The sequence below is a fragment of the Aptenodytes patagonicus genome, chromosome 8 (genome assembly GCF_965638725.1).
Source record: "Aptenodytes patagonicus chromosome 8, bAptPat1.pri.cur, whole genome shotgun sequence".
NCBI lineage: Eukaryota > Metazoa > Chordata > Aves > Sphenisciformes > Spheniscidae > Aptenodytes > Aptenodytes patagonicus.
Genome location: NC_134956.1, coordinates 18,036,506 through 18,049,318, shown reverse-complemented (window position 1 = coordinate 18,049,318; position 12,813 = coordinate 18,036,506). Strand labels below are relative to the sequence as shown.

The 12,813-nt window shown below is 43.1% G+C and overlaps 1 protein-coding gene across 1 annotated transcript in view; it reads right to left on the bottom strand.

Moving 5' to 3' along the window:
- SLC25A26 (solute carrier family 25 member 26) overlaps positions 1–12,813 on the bottom strand; it is a 92,209-nt gene that overhangs the window by 8,371 nt on the left and 71,025 nt on the right. The window contains exons 7-8 of the mRNA XM_076346607.1: positions 9,503–9,572; positions 1,288–1,352 (exon numbers count right to left, since the gene is read on the bottom strand). Of these exons, the coding sequence (XP_076202722.1) occupies positions 1,288–1,352; positions 9,503–9,572 (135 nt within the window). The remainder of the gene's footprint in view (positions 1–1,287; positions 1,353–9,502; positions 9,573–12,813) is intronic.

Sequence of the window (12,813 nt, the reverse complement as noted above, 5' to 3'; positions counted from 1 at the left end):
GCAAAGGGCAGAAAGGGAAACCAAGGCACAGAAGAACAAAACGATCACTCCAAGGTCACAGAGCTGGTTAGTTCAGAACTGGGTATCCAGTCCTTTCTGCACTACACTCAGTCCAGCAGCTGACACTGGAGTAAGAATTTAATAAAAACTCACTCTCAAAGCACCAACAAGAAACTTTGCTGCTCACTGCAAGAGGATTTACTTGAGATGTACTTAAAAAAAGGTGAGTCGTGTATTGCATGTGAAAATTGCCTTGAGAGCAAAACAGAGGACAAACAGCATGACTACAGACAATTAAATTGCATGTGTGATCTAGTTAGTGAGAGATGACTAATATAAAGATGCTGTCTGGATGGTCTCAGAACATCCCAAAGCACCGTCATTCCCTTACCAACGCTGACCTGGTTGCTCAGCACAGTGGCAGACAGAAACAAAACCCAGTTCTTACAGTTTTATCGCCCCCACTATCCAAAGGCAAAGAAGCTGCAGCAGGTACAACACCCCGCAATGAGAAATACACAACACAGCAACAGGGTGAGTGCAGATGTGCCTGACTCGGCTGGGGCAGTGCATGTCATCAAGAAACATCTCCGTACCGAGGGACATGAGCAATAGGGTAAAAAAAACATCCACAGAAACTCCAGGATGCCTGACCTTTGCCAACACAACAGCTCTTTCCAGGGCAGGGAAAGGTCGAGGGCTTTTAGCTATGTGGCTGCTTAGCTCTGCTCTGGGGTCAGCAAGATGATGACGGGAACACTAGACTTACTAGCAATTTAACTACTTACTAAACTTACTGATCTTATAAGCAACCTTCCTTCTGCCCTAGTTGGCAGATATCAGCCATCATGATCTTTGTGCCTTAAAATTTTAGGTCAGAAAATCCAGTGCCAAGCCGTCCTCAGAAAAGACACACACACACACTCCAGCCCAACCATTATCAAAAAACCCAGAGGAATAAATCCGTGATGGGAAGTTTAACTTTGGGCATCTGACTCTGCAAGGATTTTCTCCTAAAGACACTGCATGAGACTCTGGAAGTCTAGCACAAACACAGGCCCTTCTCAGCTCCTTTGGGAAAGGACCAGAAGAGCAACACAAGGAAAGGAACATGACAATTTCATTAGTTCTGCATGCAGTACCTGTTCACGTCTAATCCTGCCTTTGAGGACAAAAGCAGAAACCATTATTAATAAGTGCTGGATTTCATTCTGTAATGACCATACAGAAACTCTGGAACTACCCAAGCCATTCACCTGCGTGTCTGCTGGCCTCCTTTGCTCTTACCTTTGCCAACATAATTCTCGTCTTCGCTACATCGAGAGGTGTGGTGACTGCAGCTGCAAATCCACCTGAGCAAATTAAAATACAAAACACAAGTGAGACATTGTTGGTTGAATATGAATGCCACACTGCCTATAATTCCCATGGCTGTGGTCAACACTGCTCCATTATTAATGCCTACAGCATGTTTCCTCACGTCAGAGTCCAAGTACTTTGTTGAAGGTCTGTACACAGAGTGTTTTATTCCTGTGTGTTGACTTAAGGAAAACAGCTCTATAGAAGTTAACTGTAAATCCAAACATCCCCATTGAGATTACTGTCCTTTTGTTTTGGACTCTGTACTTATATGAACATGTGAAGGTCATAAGGATAACGGATTCCACTTCCAACACCTACGGACAAGTTTGAAAGGAAGAACCTGCTTATTCATTTGCAGAGATCAGAAAACAAGCTCGTCACACTGTGCTCTGCCTTGAGAATTAAAGTCTGACTATTCAAATGCTAGAAAGATAGAGAGGAAAGATGCTCCGCATCTGAAACACACATGCTTCAGGGGCAAAGCTATCTACAAGATACAGACAGACTGGATATGGACTGCAACTGTTAGACCTGGGACTCTTGTTTCAGGGAAAAAAAACAAGCCAGTTTTTGGGATGGAGCTCATCTCCACCGAATGAAATCAGCTCCATTTTGGAAAACAACAATGTGAAACTGCCCAAGGGTCTTTGGAAATTGTCAGAAGTCTGCTGCCACAAGTGCCATCTTCCCCTCGCAGGCATTTTTGTTCTCTCTAATCATGCCCAAACTTCACCCTTGGAGCTCATTACTTTCACTTGGAGCAGCCAGCTCAGCTGTGGCTTTCCTCCTGAAAGCCAGAAATCTTCAGCTTATCCATCTGCATGTCTCACCCACAAATGTGCGTGTGTCTGTCTCCATATTTTAACCCTGTGGCTACAGCCTGGCCTCTTGTGCTATCTAGGGACCAGTTTTGCTGCTTTTTCTCCCAGGATCTTATTCCCTTTGCCTTATTTCCCCATCCTAAAATTAACTCTAATCTCTCTCTCCCTCCTCGGTTCACAATATTTCAAGCAAGTAATTCGTGCTGAGGAAAAGCCAAAGCGAAGGAAACTTTTAAAATGCAGGAGCAGTCCAGCAGTAAGTGAAGAAAGAAAGGGGGGAAGAAAAGAGAGAGAGGCTTGTTCTGAAATCTCTCCTCCTTCTTCCTCCTGTTTTTTTCTCTGGAGCTTGTATAAATCCTGTATCTGCTACAGAAGGGAACAAAGTGACTCCAGAGACTGAAGCCTACACAGTACCCAGGGAATAAGCTAAAAATAATCTATTTTCTGTTCCAAGTTTTATGGAATGTAAAAAAATTGATCTCTCTTTTCTTGGGATGGGAGAGGGGAAAAACATGTCTTCTAAAATCTGTAAAGTAATGAAAAAATCCATCTTCCTCACTGGCTTGTGTTTTTACCTGCATCTCTCTCTCTCAAGCACCTTAGCTTTAACATATTAAACCCCTGCTTTATGTTAGAAAGGAGGTTGGGCCAGCTGGCACCCTACACTGACTTCTTCCAGTTAATTAAGGAATGTCCCATGACAGTTCAGGAGATGCAGTAAGGCACATGTGCAGTCCCCTGGATCTCAAACAAGAATAGCAGGCAAGCTGAGTTAGCAAACAGCCCAAAATGCCTGGTTTAGGAGCAGCTTCTGCTCACGTAAGGTCGGCCCATCCGGTTCCCTCTGCCGGAAGCTTTCTAGCAGCGATACCTCACTAAAAAGCAGAAAAACGGGTTGTATTCAAGAAGCCAAAGCAGAAAATATGAGCAAGTTAAACTAAATTCCAGCTCATTCTTGGACCTTCTTTAAGGTCAAAAATCTTTTTATTGTGAGCCAGTTTTTCAGTAAGTGACCCAAAGGCTTTGAGAGAATGGTCTGGATGAAACTTTGGTACTCATGTCAGCGATGTATTTTTAGAACAGTAAAAATAATCTCCATGGAAAATAGTGGCTTTACAAGTCTGGATGCAGAAGCCCTTCCTTTGCCCACAGACCAAGATAAAATTAAACAGTGAACCACACGGCTGTCAGGCCTGTATCAAGCAAAAAATCTCAATGCATCACTCGGCTATAGAGTTGACGGTAACACTTTAGTCAGACTAACTTAATTCCCTTATCAGATCCCGGTAATTTTTTTATGCATTTGTTCCTAACAGTTCCTTATTGGCAGAAGCTTCAATCTTGGCTGATATAGCGATTAGAACAAACACAATTTATCCTGATAGAATGTTCCCAAATTCTTATCTGAAAGGTTTAATCAAGGCCGATTGGTTTTCATTTTTTCCCCAGCTAACATCTGGATCTTTCAGACTCTTTTGTTATTAACATTTCAATGTTTCTTTTTCCATCACTGGGAAGTATTTGGTGCAGATTTACCAATCAATTTAGAATGACAACAGCAACAATAAAATGCTTCATAAGCACAAGCAGCAGGATAGCAGCTAAATTAAATGCAAGTTTGTATATGCTTGACAAAAACACAAGATTAAAGCTAGCATTTGTTGGGAACTGCATTTTATTGAAGGCAGTGAGTCTGACAAAATGGATTTGCTCCAGCCTTAACGCTAAATGTCCAAGGTAATTTTAGAGTGACCTCTTCAACGTTACTACATAGGTACCCAAGAACAGGCTACAGTGCTAGCGAGGGACTGCTCAGTCCCACCTACTCTAGCTGGGTAAAGGAACTTGAAACATGACTGTTTCCAATCATCAGATTAATACAACAGATACAAACTAGTACAGCCAGAGTCTACTCATTCAAAATAGGAGGGCTGTCTTAATACACAGTAAGGCCCAACAGATCTTTAAATCACTCCTTTAGTCTATTCCTGCTGTCACAGAATTCTCCAAGAGCTGTCACATAAAGCTGGAGTCTGCTCAACTAGTCAGTGACCAGGAAAAGCGGGTATGAAAGTATCGGGTGGGCAAGAAAGGCCCAGACACATCCAGCCTTACACTCCTAATCATTCCAGCTTCTCCGCAGAACTGACAGAGAAAAAGGCACCTTTGCAGGCAGTCTGCACCTGGACAGACAGCCTCACCAACTGACTCCTGGAGAAGGCTCCTTTCTCCCTTGCCCTAGAAGGATCTGGTGATGACTTGGGCTAAGCAAGTAGGCATAAAGATGGATTTTCACATGGGAGAAGGCTCTTGGCTTGTTAATACTTCTAGCAGAGTGACAAACTCCTCTATTGGGAAAATAAAACTTCACGCAGTAGTGGAAAATTCATAACCTGTCTCCCAAGAAGTTACAATGGACACTGTATATTCACACGTCAGTGGAGCAGCTAAACTTTACCAAGCTTAGGGTGTTAAACAGAAAATCCCTCTGCCACTCACACCCTCCCAGTGACCAGTTCTTGATGGAAGCGCTAGTGACAGACATCTGCAGAGAATGCTTTACCTTTATTTGGCAATTAGAATAAAAAGTCCTGAAGACTTAAAATATTCCCCTAGGTTCCTGCTGGCATTTCCTACCCTTTTTAGCTGTCATATGCAAATAAAAATTGAGAAGCATCAAAACAGAGTGAAATACTTCACCTGAGAACAATACATAACCCTAGGTCCTCGCAGTAAGGTGGCTGCCTGCAGAATTTGCTGCTGCTGCTATAGCAAAATGTTTCACAGGTTCTTTGACACACTCCTCAAATAAGATCCTATGAAAGGAGGAAGACAAATTCTTCTTCAGACTCCGTATCTTTTTTTTTCTGTACCATTTTAACTTCTCCTCACCCTTTCTAAAGGGTCCAGGGAACCCTTCTGGCCATCACAGGGGCTCCTCCTGATTCTGTGTTTCTGCCATCTGGCCAGACGCCTGGCACTCTCTTCTGCAACACCAGCCCAGTTCGGTAGGTCAAGCTTGTTTCAAGAGATAGGAACATGTGCTGACTAATGTCCTTGCATGAATTGGCACACCTTAGGGAAAGAAAAAAAATCCAGATTGAGCTGTATTATTACCTGTCGTCTTCTTATTATTTTCTGTACTGACATCTGAATGTTACCCAGGACTGATTCAGGATTGAATCCCAAATCTGGGTCGAAAAACTGAGTCGCATAGGTCCAACACTAAACCTCACAGCATCCTCTTACACCGACTGATTTCCAAATTCACAAACGTTCTTTTTCAGAACTCTTCAATCAATCACTTCTTAATTGATCTTTTATTTTATTGATATTGTTATTTTTTTTTAAGAGGAAGTTTATTCTGGTCCTTTATCACTGTGGGAACAAGACCTGCCACTGGTAGAGCAAAGTGACCCAAGAACCTCTTCAGATTTCAGCAGAAATACCAAGAGGCAAAGCACTGCTCCTCCGGCGATTTAACCAATTCAGGGTTAGAAGCATGGTCCAAGCAGACACTGCAGGGAAATCTTGAGAACTACTCAAAAATTTATTCAGAGCTATAGAGTTAAAGAGGCTTTTAGACACAGTGTGTAATCTTGTCAGAGCCGATTAGATCAAAACAAAAGTGATGGGAAGTCTTCCTTGTCAATGTGCAAAAAGCTCTCGTTAGTGCTTTATTATTCACTAGGCTTGCACCTCCATTCTTGGGGACTTTGTCACCACAAAGCATTAATTATTAATGTTAAGCCACACTTTTTTTACGGTAGGGAGAAAGAAGGCATCTTTAACAGAGGCAATTTTCAATTGCATTAAATGGACACTCAGGATCTTTGACAAGCTGGAGCTGCCTCCCTGCTCCAGGGCAGCACTTTGCTTTCCCAACAGCCAATGCCCAATGGCAGGATTTCCTTGCCACTGGACCAGTTCCACGGAGGGCATACGAAAACCACCCAGAGGCTCTTCTGGGACAGCCTGCCCTGGTACGGTGCAGGGCTGGGGTGCAGTGGTCTAGCCAGGCAGCCTAAGCCCAGAGAAGACTTGAGCATGGGGTGCAACCACAATCACGCCTGGCCTGCCCGCAGCATGGGCGCACGCTTCCCTCCTCTGCCGCCAGCCTGCCAAAGCCTGTGCCCAAATCTGGGCTGGTGTCCAAACAGCTCAGGCATGAGGCAAGGTTTGGTTCAAATGCAACCTCAGGCTTAAAATATCATGTAGATCTACCCTTGGGTTCCTCCCCACCAGCTGCTCAGATATCACCTTCTCTCACTCCCCGACTGCTCCAAACATCTCCTCTAGTTAAGACACCAGAGATGATGATAAAGCTGGACAAGGCCTCCAGGGATTAAATTATTAACAGATGACACAGAGAGGATTCAAAATCTCTGATATTTATGCTCATGCCTATTAAGTTTCTATAAAAAGCCCATGGATCGCATACATACATCTTACACGTGTGCTCAACAAGGAAGAGTCGGGCCTCTCACAGCACTTTGGCTGAAATCGCTGCCGTTTCACAGGCTCTGGGGATGGAATGCAATATATTGTTGCTCTTTGTTCTGTCTTCGCCAAATAATCAGTTACGATTTAGCTAGGAACTAACCAACGCACACAGACACACAAATATATGTGTCTGTGTGCCATAAAGGGAAGCCAAACAGGACTTTTCTTTCAGTTTGTTTCAGCTTATTACCCTGCCCCTCAGGACCTCTAACGTATTTTTAGAAAGTATTGAATTCAAGCAAAGAACACAGGAGAAAAGCAGGTCTGTGTGATTTTGCCATCCCACTACTACCATGGTGGCATTTGACAGCATCTCTGTGTTTAAAGGTTGGGTTTTGGATAATCTTTTCCTTTTAAGGTTTATAACGTGATGATTTTAAATCACTCAGATGCACACATCCATCTTATTTTATTCACAGGGTACTGGTGAGGTTTTGATTTTTTTGTTTTGGGGTAGAAAGAAAGGGATAAAGAGTTTGGTCTGTTTTTTCTTTCTTCGTTTGAAGCTATATGTAGGTAGTTAATAATTTTTAACCGTGGAATCCATTCTTCAGAAAGCAGGAAATTATTTTTCCACTGCCTCCATTCAGCAAGAAGGCTAAATATTTGCACTGAAACAGAATGGATGCAGTACTGGATTAGATCAATACAGGGCCTGCCTGTTACATGTCTGCAGAGGGAGGCAATGAAGACCAAAGGGTAAGGTTCTGATCCAAAAAGGGTTGAACCTTGTGAATTTTCAAGCAGGTCCTCAAAGGAGACATGGAAGAGGAAGGTTAAAATACTGCTGGTGAAAAGGAAAGACTGGGATAAGAAAGAACAAAGAAGGAAAACCAGGCTGGAGGAAGTGAAGATGGAAGGATAACCCAGAGAACATATATCATCACCAATTACAACACTATTACAAAATAGCACTCCAGCTCTGCAAAGATTTATGCTTGGGGAATAGAGCCTATGAAGACAGCCAGGCTGAACTGCCTCATCTACTACCATCGTGAACCTGGAAGTCTCTGTGCTGCTCCACAGAGGACCCGGTGTCTCTTTCAGCACAAAGTGTTAGGTCTCCCCAGCATCTGCCGAAGGGCAGTGAATCGTTCATCCACCGTTCAGCTGTGCCTCTGGAAGCTCCTTCTGCAACATTTCTGCTAGAAAGCGAGCAGACACTACTGAACATCCATCAATGAGTAGCAAGTCCAAGCACAACTGGTCAGAATCAAGACATACAGAGAAGGAAATGAAGGCACTGGGCTAAATTTCCAATTGAGGCACCAAATTGGACTTCAGGAAATTACTCCACAAGGCCTTGGGTAAATCAGATAACCTTTCCAGCTCTCTGAACATGCCTGAACACAGTTTTTGTATCAATCTGACTGTAAAGAAATCAACAGAGCTAAATTAATGATCCCTTATCACACCTGCAGCCGTACAGATTGCATTTTAAAGCATTTTTAGTCTGATAGCTTGTTTTGTTTCAAAACAGAAATGAACGAACTGCTTCAATCGCTCTGATTTTGTTTGCACTGATTTGATGAAGTCAGTGTAAAATCCAACAGTAGACCGAATTTTAAGCAGAATAAAACTCCCTTCCCATCACATAAACATAGAAAATACAGCTGGACGAGACCACAAAAGCTCATCTAAAATATCCTCCCTGCCCCAAAATGGAATCAATTCTAACTAAACCATTCCCTCACAGCTCACATACCCAATCTACTAAACTGTGTGGGGTTACAGCCACACACCCTCTCTCGGTCGTGCAGTTACAGCGCCCATCAAAACAAAGCCTCAGTCTCTGCTGGAATTCTGCTGCTATTAATACTTCAATTCCCCTAACAGAGCTTATTTTTAAAAAATTACATACGATGTAATGGCTCTGATTTTGTAAGTCATCAAAGAACAAGCTTTGCTTTTGATAATCTCTATTTCAAGAAATGCTATAATTTCTCTTTAAACAGGATTTATTTTTTCCACATATTCTGTTACTGGTTTGGAATCCCAAAATGTATTTTAGCTCCTTGGGGAAAAGCTCTGGCTATCCATCTCTTAACTACTAATCCGTTTCTTCTATTAAAACATCTCTCCTCCCTCAAACTTGTCAGCTATACTGATGAGTCATCAATTGATTTTTTTTCTTTTTTTTCTTTTTTTTTTTGAAACAACTACAGTAGGCTAAAATCAAGCAAGACGCCTACTGAAGAATTCAATTAACTTCTGGCTTGTTTGGTAATAAATAGTGCAGTATTGTATTCTGCCACTCTTTATTCTTGTTCTAGTGTCTGGAGATTGCCCAGATGTTTCGCCCTCCGTTTTTTTTTTTTTGCTGCGGAAGGCTTTTGCCTCCGGGCTGTGCAGTGCTAGCCTCTGCTCTCCTGACTCTAGTTAATCTACATGGCTGTCAGAACTGTCACATGAATGGTGAATCATGGCCTCTCGCTGCAATCACTTCAACCCCTGGGGAAGTGCTCGGAGCAGACAGCTGCACAAACCCCCACCCAAGCAAAGTTTCTCCTGGATGAGGATTTTACAAATCAACTTTGAAATAATCGCAAAGCCTGACTGACAGGCCCCTGGTTTTTAAATAACAGAAATTTGTCAAAAACAAATTGGTTGTCTTTCAAACAGACACCCTGTTTGAGTCTTTTTTTTCCCCTTCTCTTTCCTTTGCTGACTTTCCTATTTCCAGACAACAACTGGATCCATTTTCTTCTAAACAAACTTGAATTACAAAGGAATGTTGTTCTGCTATACTTAATAGATTTGCACATTTTTCCCTTTCTTCTTTAGTCTTTCCCAGTATAACATATAATCCTTTGCACCTGCAAAAGCTCCACAGACTGCTGACTGCCAAGAATCCACCACGTGACCCTGCTTCCACGACCAGAGATCCTGTGTTTAAAGAGAAAGGAAAATAAAAAGTTATTAAATGTTTGAATCTATCTGATCCCCATGTGACTTAACTCCGAGGATGGGAACTTAAATGAAAAGCTATTTTTGTGGCATTTTTCAGTGATGTAATAAGTGATTTTTCCCAAGGAACTTGTGTACTTGAACGAGCAGATGGAGTGAGAAAGATGTCTGGAACTGAGGAGGGCTTGAAGCAAATTGCTTTCAGGGATTTCATATGTATGTATTTAAGCCTGTGGCCATGCAACTTTGCAAGTATTTTGTGATTTTTTTTTTTTTGGCAGATAAAACATTGCAAAGCAAAACACTGAGCGGGGGGGCGGCATGCAAGAACCAGTATCAGTTCAGCCCAGATGTACCAAACACTCCCATTTAAAATGAACAGTCCCCAGCACAGCAAGATAGAAGTCCTGTTTGCCCCCCCTACGTTTTGTAAACCCACCCTTCCCCTTGCACTCCCAAAAAACCCCCATCATTAAGAAATTACTCTTATCACTCCCATTATATCCCAAAACAGGTGTGTCTCTGTTTTTCACTTGGCGTCATTAGGGACCACACACCCTTCTCCTCTCCAGTGCTCCCACACACCATGCTCCAATCCATTTAACTCACAGCATCATTTAAACATGCACATTTAAAAACACCAACAAGAACGGTGCCTTCTAAAAAACACATATCAAGAATCACGTCAAACAGTTTGATGAGTCAGATCGGTATCAGCAACAAAGGCCAATGAGTGCCGGGATGGTTTTTATTATGCCAGCTACAGTCCCTTTGTTCTCTCCTCCTCCACCCTGCTCCACCACCCCTTTCCCATCTCCTGAAATGCTTAACACTGGAAGTTCTCTGGAGGAGAAGTTTCTGGTTTATGATGCAAGGGCCAGTGCTGAGCAAAAAGGGATGGGATCCGTGGCCCTTCTGAGGCCTACCGCAGAGAAATCAGTAATTTTATTTTATAGCTGTGGCACTATCTCATTCTTTTTAAAGCCATGTTACTTCTAGACTACAAAATTTTCTTAAAAGTAACCCAATAGCTGTGCTAGGCCGAGATACTGCTCTTGGGCTCCCGGCCTGCAGTACAGCCACTTTCCACCAGGGCACAAGAACTCGTTTCCCTCATTTGCTGACTCTTCATTTAACACACTGTCCTTGTGACTCACTTCTTCCAACTTGGCTGCCGGTTACATTTCAGCTGAATGTTTTAAAAATCAAACTGTTCAAGCAACAATGGCCAGCCACAATGTTGTTTGGTATCCTGCCATAGCTAAATAGCTGCAGCTCTGCTGTACGAAAGCACTAAAGGTATTTCAGTCTCTTTAATGCTAGCCATTCTTTTCCTGGTGTTTTCAGTATGGGCTTCTATTCTGCTGTCACCCACAGCAGAAACTGATTTTCTTCTTCTAAATAAATAAATAGGGATTCATAATTCTTCAAACCCATAAGATGCTTTCCTGAATAACTTACACTCTTCGGACACACAGTTTTCTTGCGAGTCCGTCCTGCTGGATGAAGGACACACACCCCTTAAGACAAAGGGTGCTACGCTCCAAAGCATCTAGGTATTGTCAAAGCATAAATCCCACCTTCAATAGCCATTTTCAAAACACTTCAGGTGCTTAAGAAACCTCAAATTGAAAGTCAGGGTTTAGAAATTCAACTGCTGGAGCCACTTGATAAAACAGGAATTACTGTATTTTTTAATTAAATGTTCTCCAAACGTGTATACATCTACAACTAAACCCGAGAACTCAGAACAGTAATTTCTGTCATGCAAAAAGCACTATGGAAGATCTACTGGAGGACTATGAGGAAAACCAGCACTTTAATACAGACATTCATGGCTTTGCTAGAAGCCCAGCCAATTCTCAGTCATGCTGGGGGTTTTATGATAATGGCATTGTCCAAAGAAGTAGGAAAAGGTCATTCTTATTTGTTGGCATGTAGCTCAGAAATCTAGTTGCTGATGGAGCCTGGCTTCCCAGTACAGTTCTGCACAAAGAGCCTTTGCCAAGCAAGGCAAACGGTAATGAATTCCCATCCGTTATGCCTGCAAATTGACAACAGGTATTTGCAACAGTCATGCAATACGGAAAATTGTTTAGAAGGGTGGAGCCAGGAACAGTTCAATTAAATTAGGGAAAAGGAGAATTGAGGCTGGAGAACAGGAAGAAAATTCCCCAACAGTGAGGTCTACTGAACAGCAGAGCCAGCCTCCCCAGGGAGGAGAGGAAAGCCCTCTCCTTTGAGTCATTTAAAAATAGACCAGAGAAGGCACTCAAGACTGTACTGTGGGGAATAATCCTGCGTTGGCAAGGGCAGGATGAGATGACTTCATGCATTTCTTTCCATCTCTGATTTCGGTGATTCACCCAGAGCTCCAAACCTGAACATGCAGAAGGGGCGCGAGGACGTGATCCCAGAGGAAGCCGAGAGGAGCAAGTGTCACAGGGCCAAGAGGACCAGCAGGACTCCGGTCCAAATTCTTTCTAACCACACTCACGCTGCAGGCCAAGCTGATGTGCTGAAGGTCACACATGTTTTTTCTCATAGCCCACAGACCCACTAATTGACAGGGCTTTGTGGTACGTTGGGCTTGTAAGTTCTTCAAAAACACTCGCCTTAGTGCTGCACTGAGCATGGTTTTAATACTACTAACAAAGGGCAAAGCACAGAAGCTCTCAGAGGCTTGTAGATATAGGTAATAACAACATCACTGTAAAACCGGGGCTGCATTCTTGAAATTCTGGGTTTATACACATACCCCCAAAACATCGACTTTGGACAGAATCACTGGTTATTTGCAGTGATACAGTGCCTAGATCATGCTCCACCATCCTAGATGCTGCACCAATTCAGAAGAGCCTTCCCTCAGTCACTTCCAGTCAGGGGGATAACGGCGAGAGCTCAGGTCATGCAGAAGACGGGTGTCAGAGGCAGGCTCAGAGCCCATGGGCCACTGCTCGCTGCTTGGGGCCTCCAAACAGGGCAGAAGTGCCCGCATAACGCCTGCAGAAGCCCTGCAGTTATGCTGCTTTTCCTACACATGCTCTTTCAATATAAAACATAAACTGGGAATTACGAGCAACACAACTGCAACAATTGGATGAACCTGGTTTCCCCACTACTGCCACCAAATGGCTCCTACCTGCTTACACTGTGCTCCTCCTGCAGAAGGCAGCAGGAGATAATGAGACTTTTCCAGGGCAATACCCATTCCCACTAG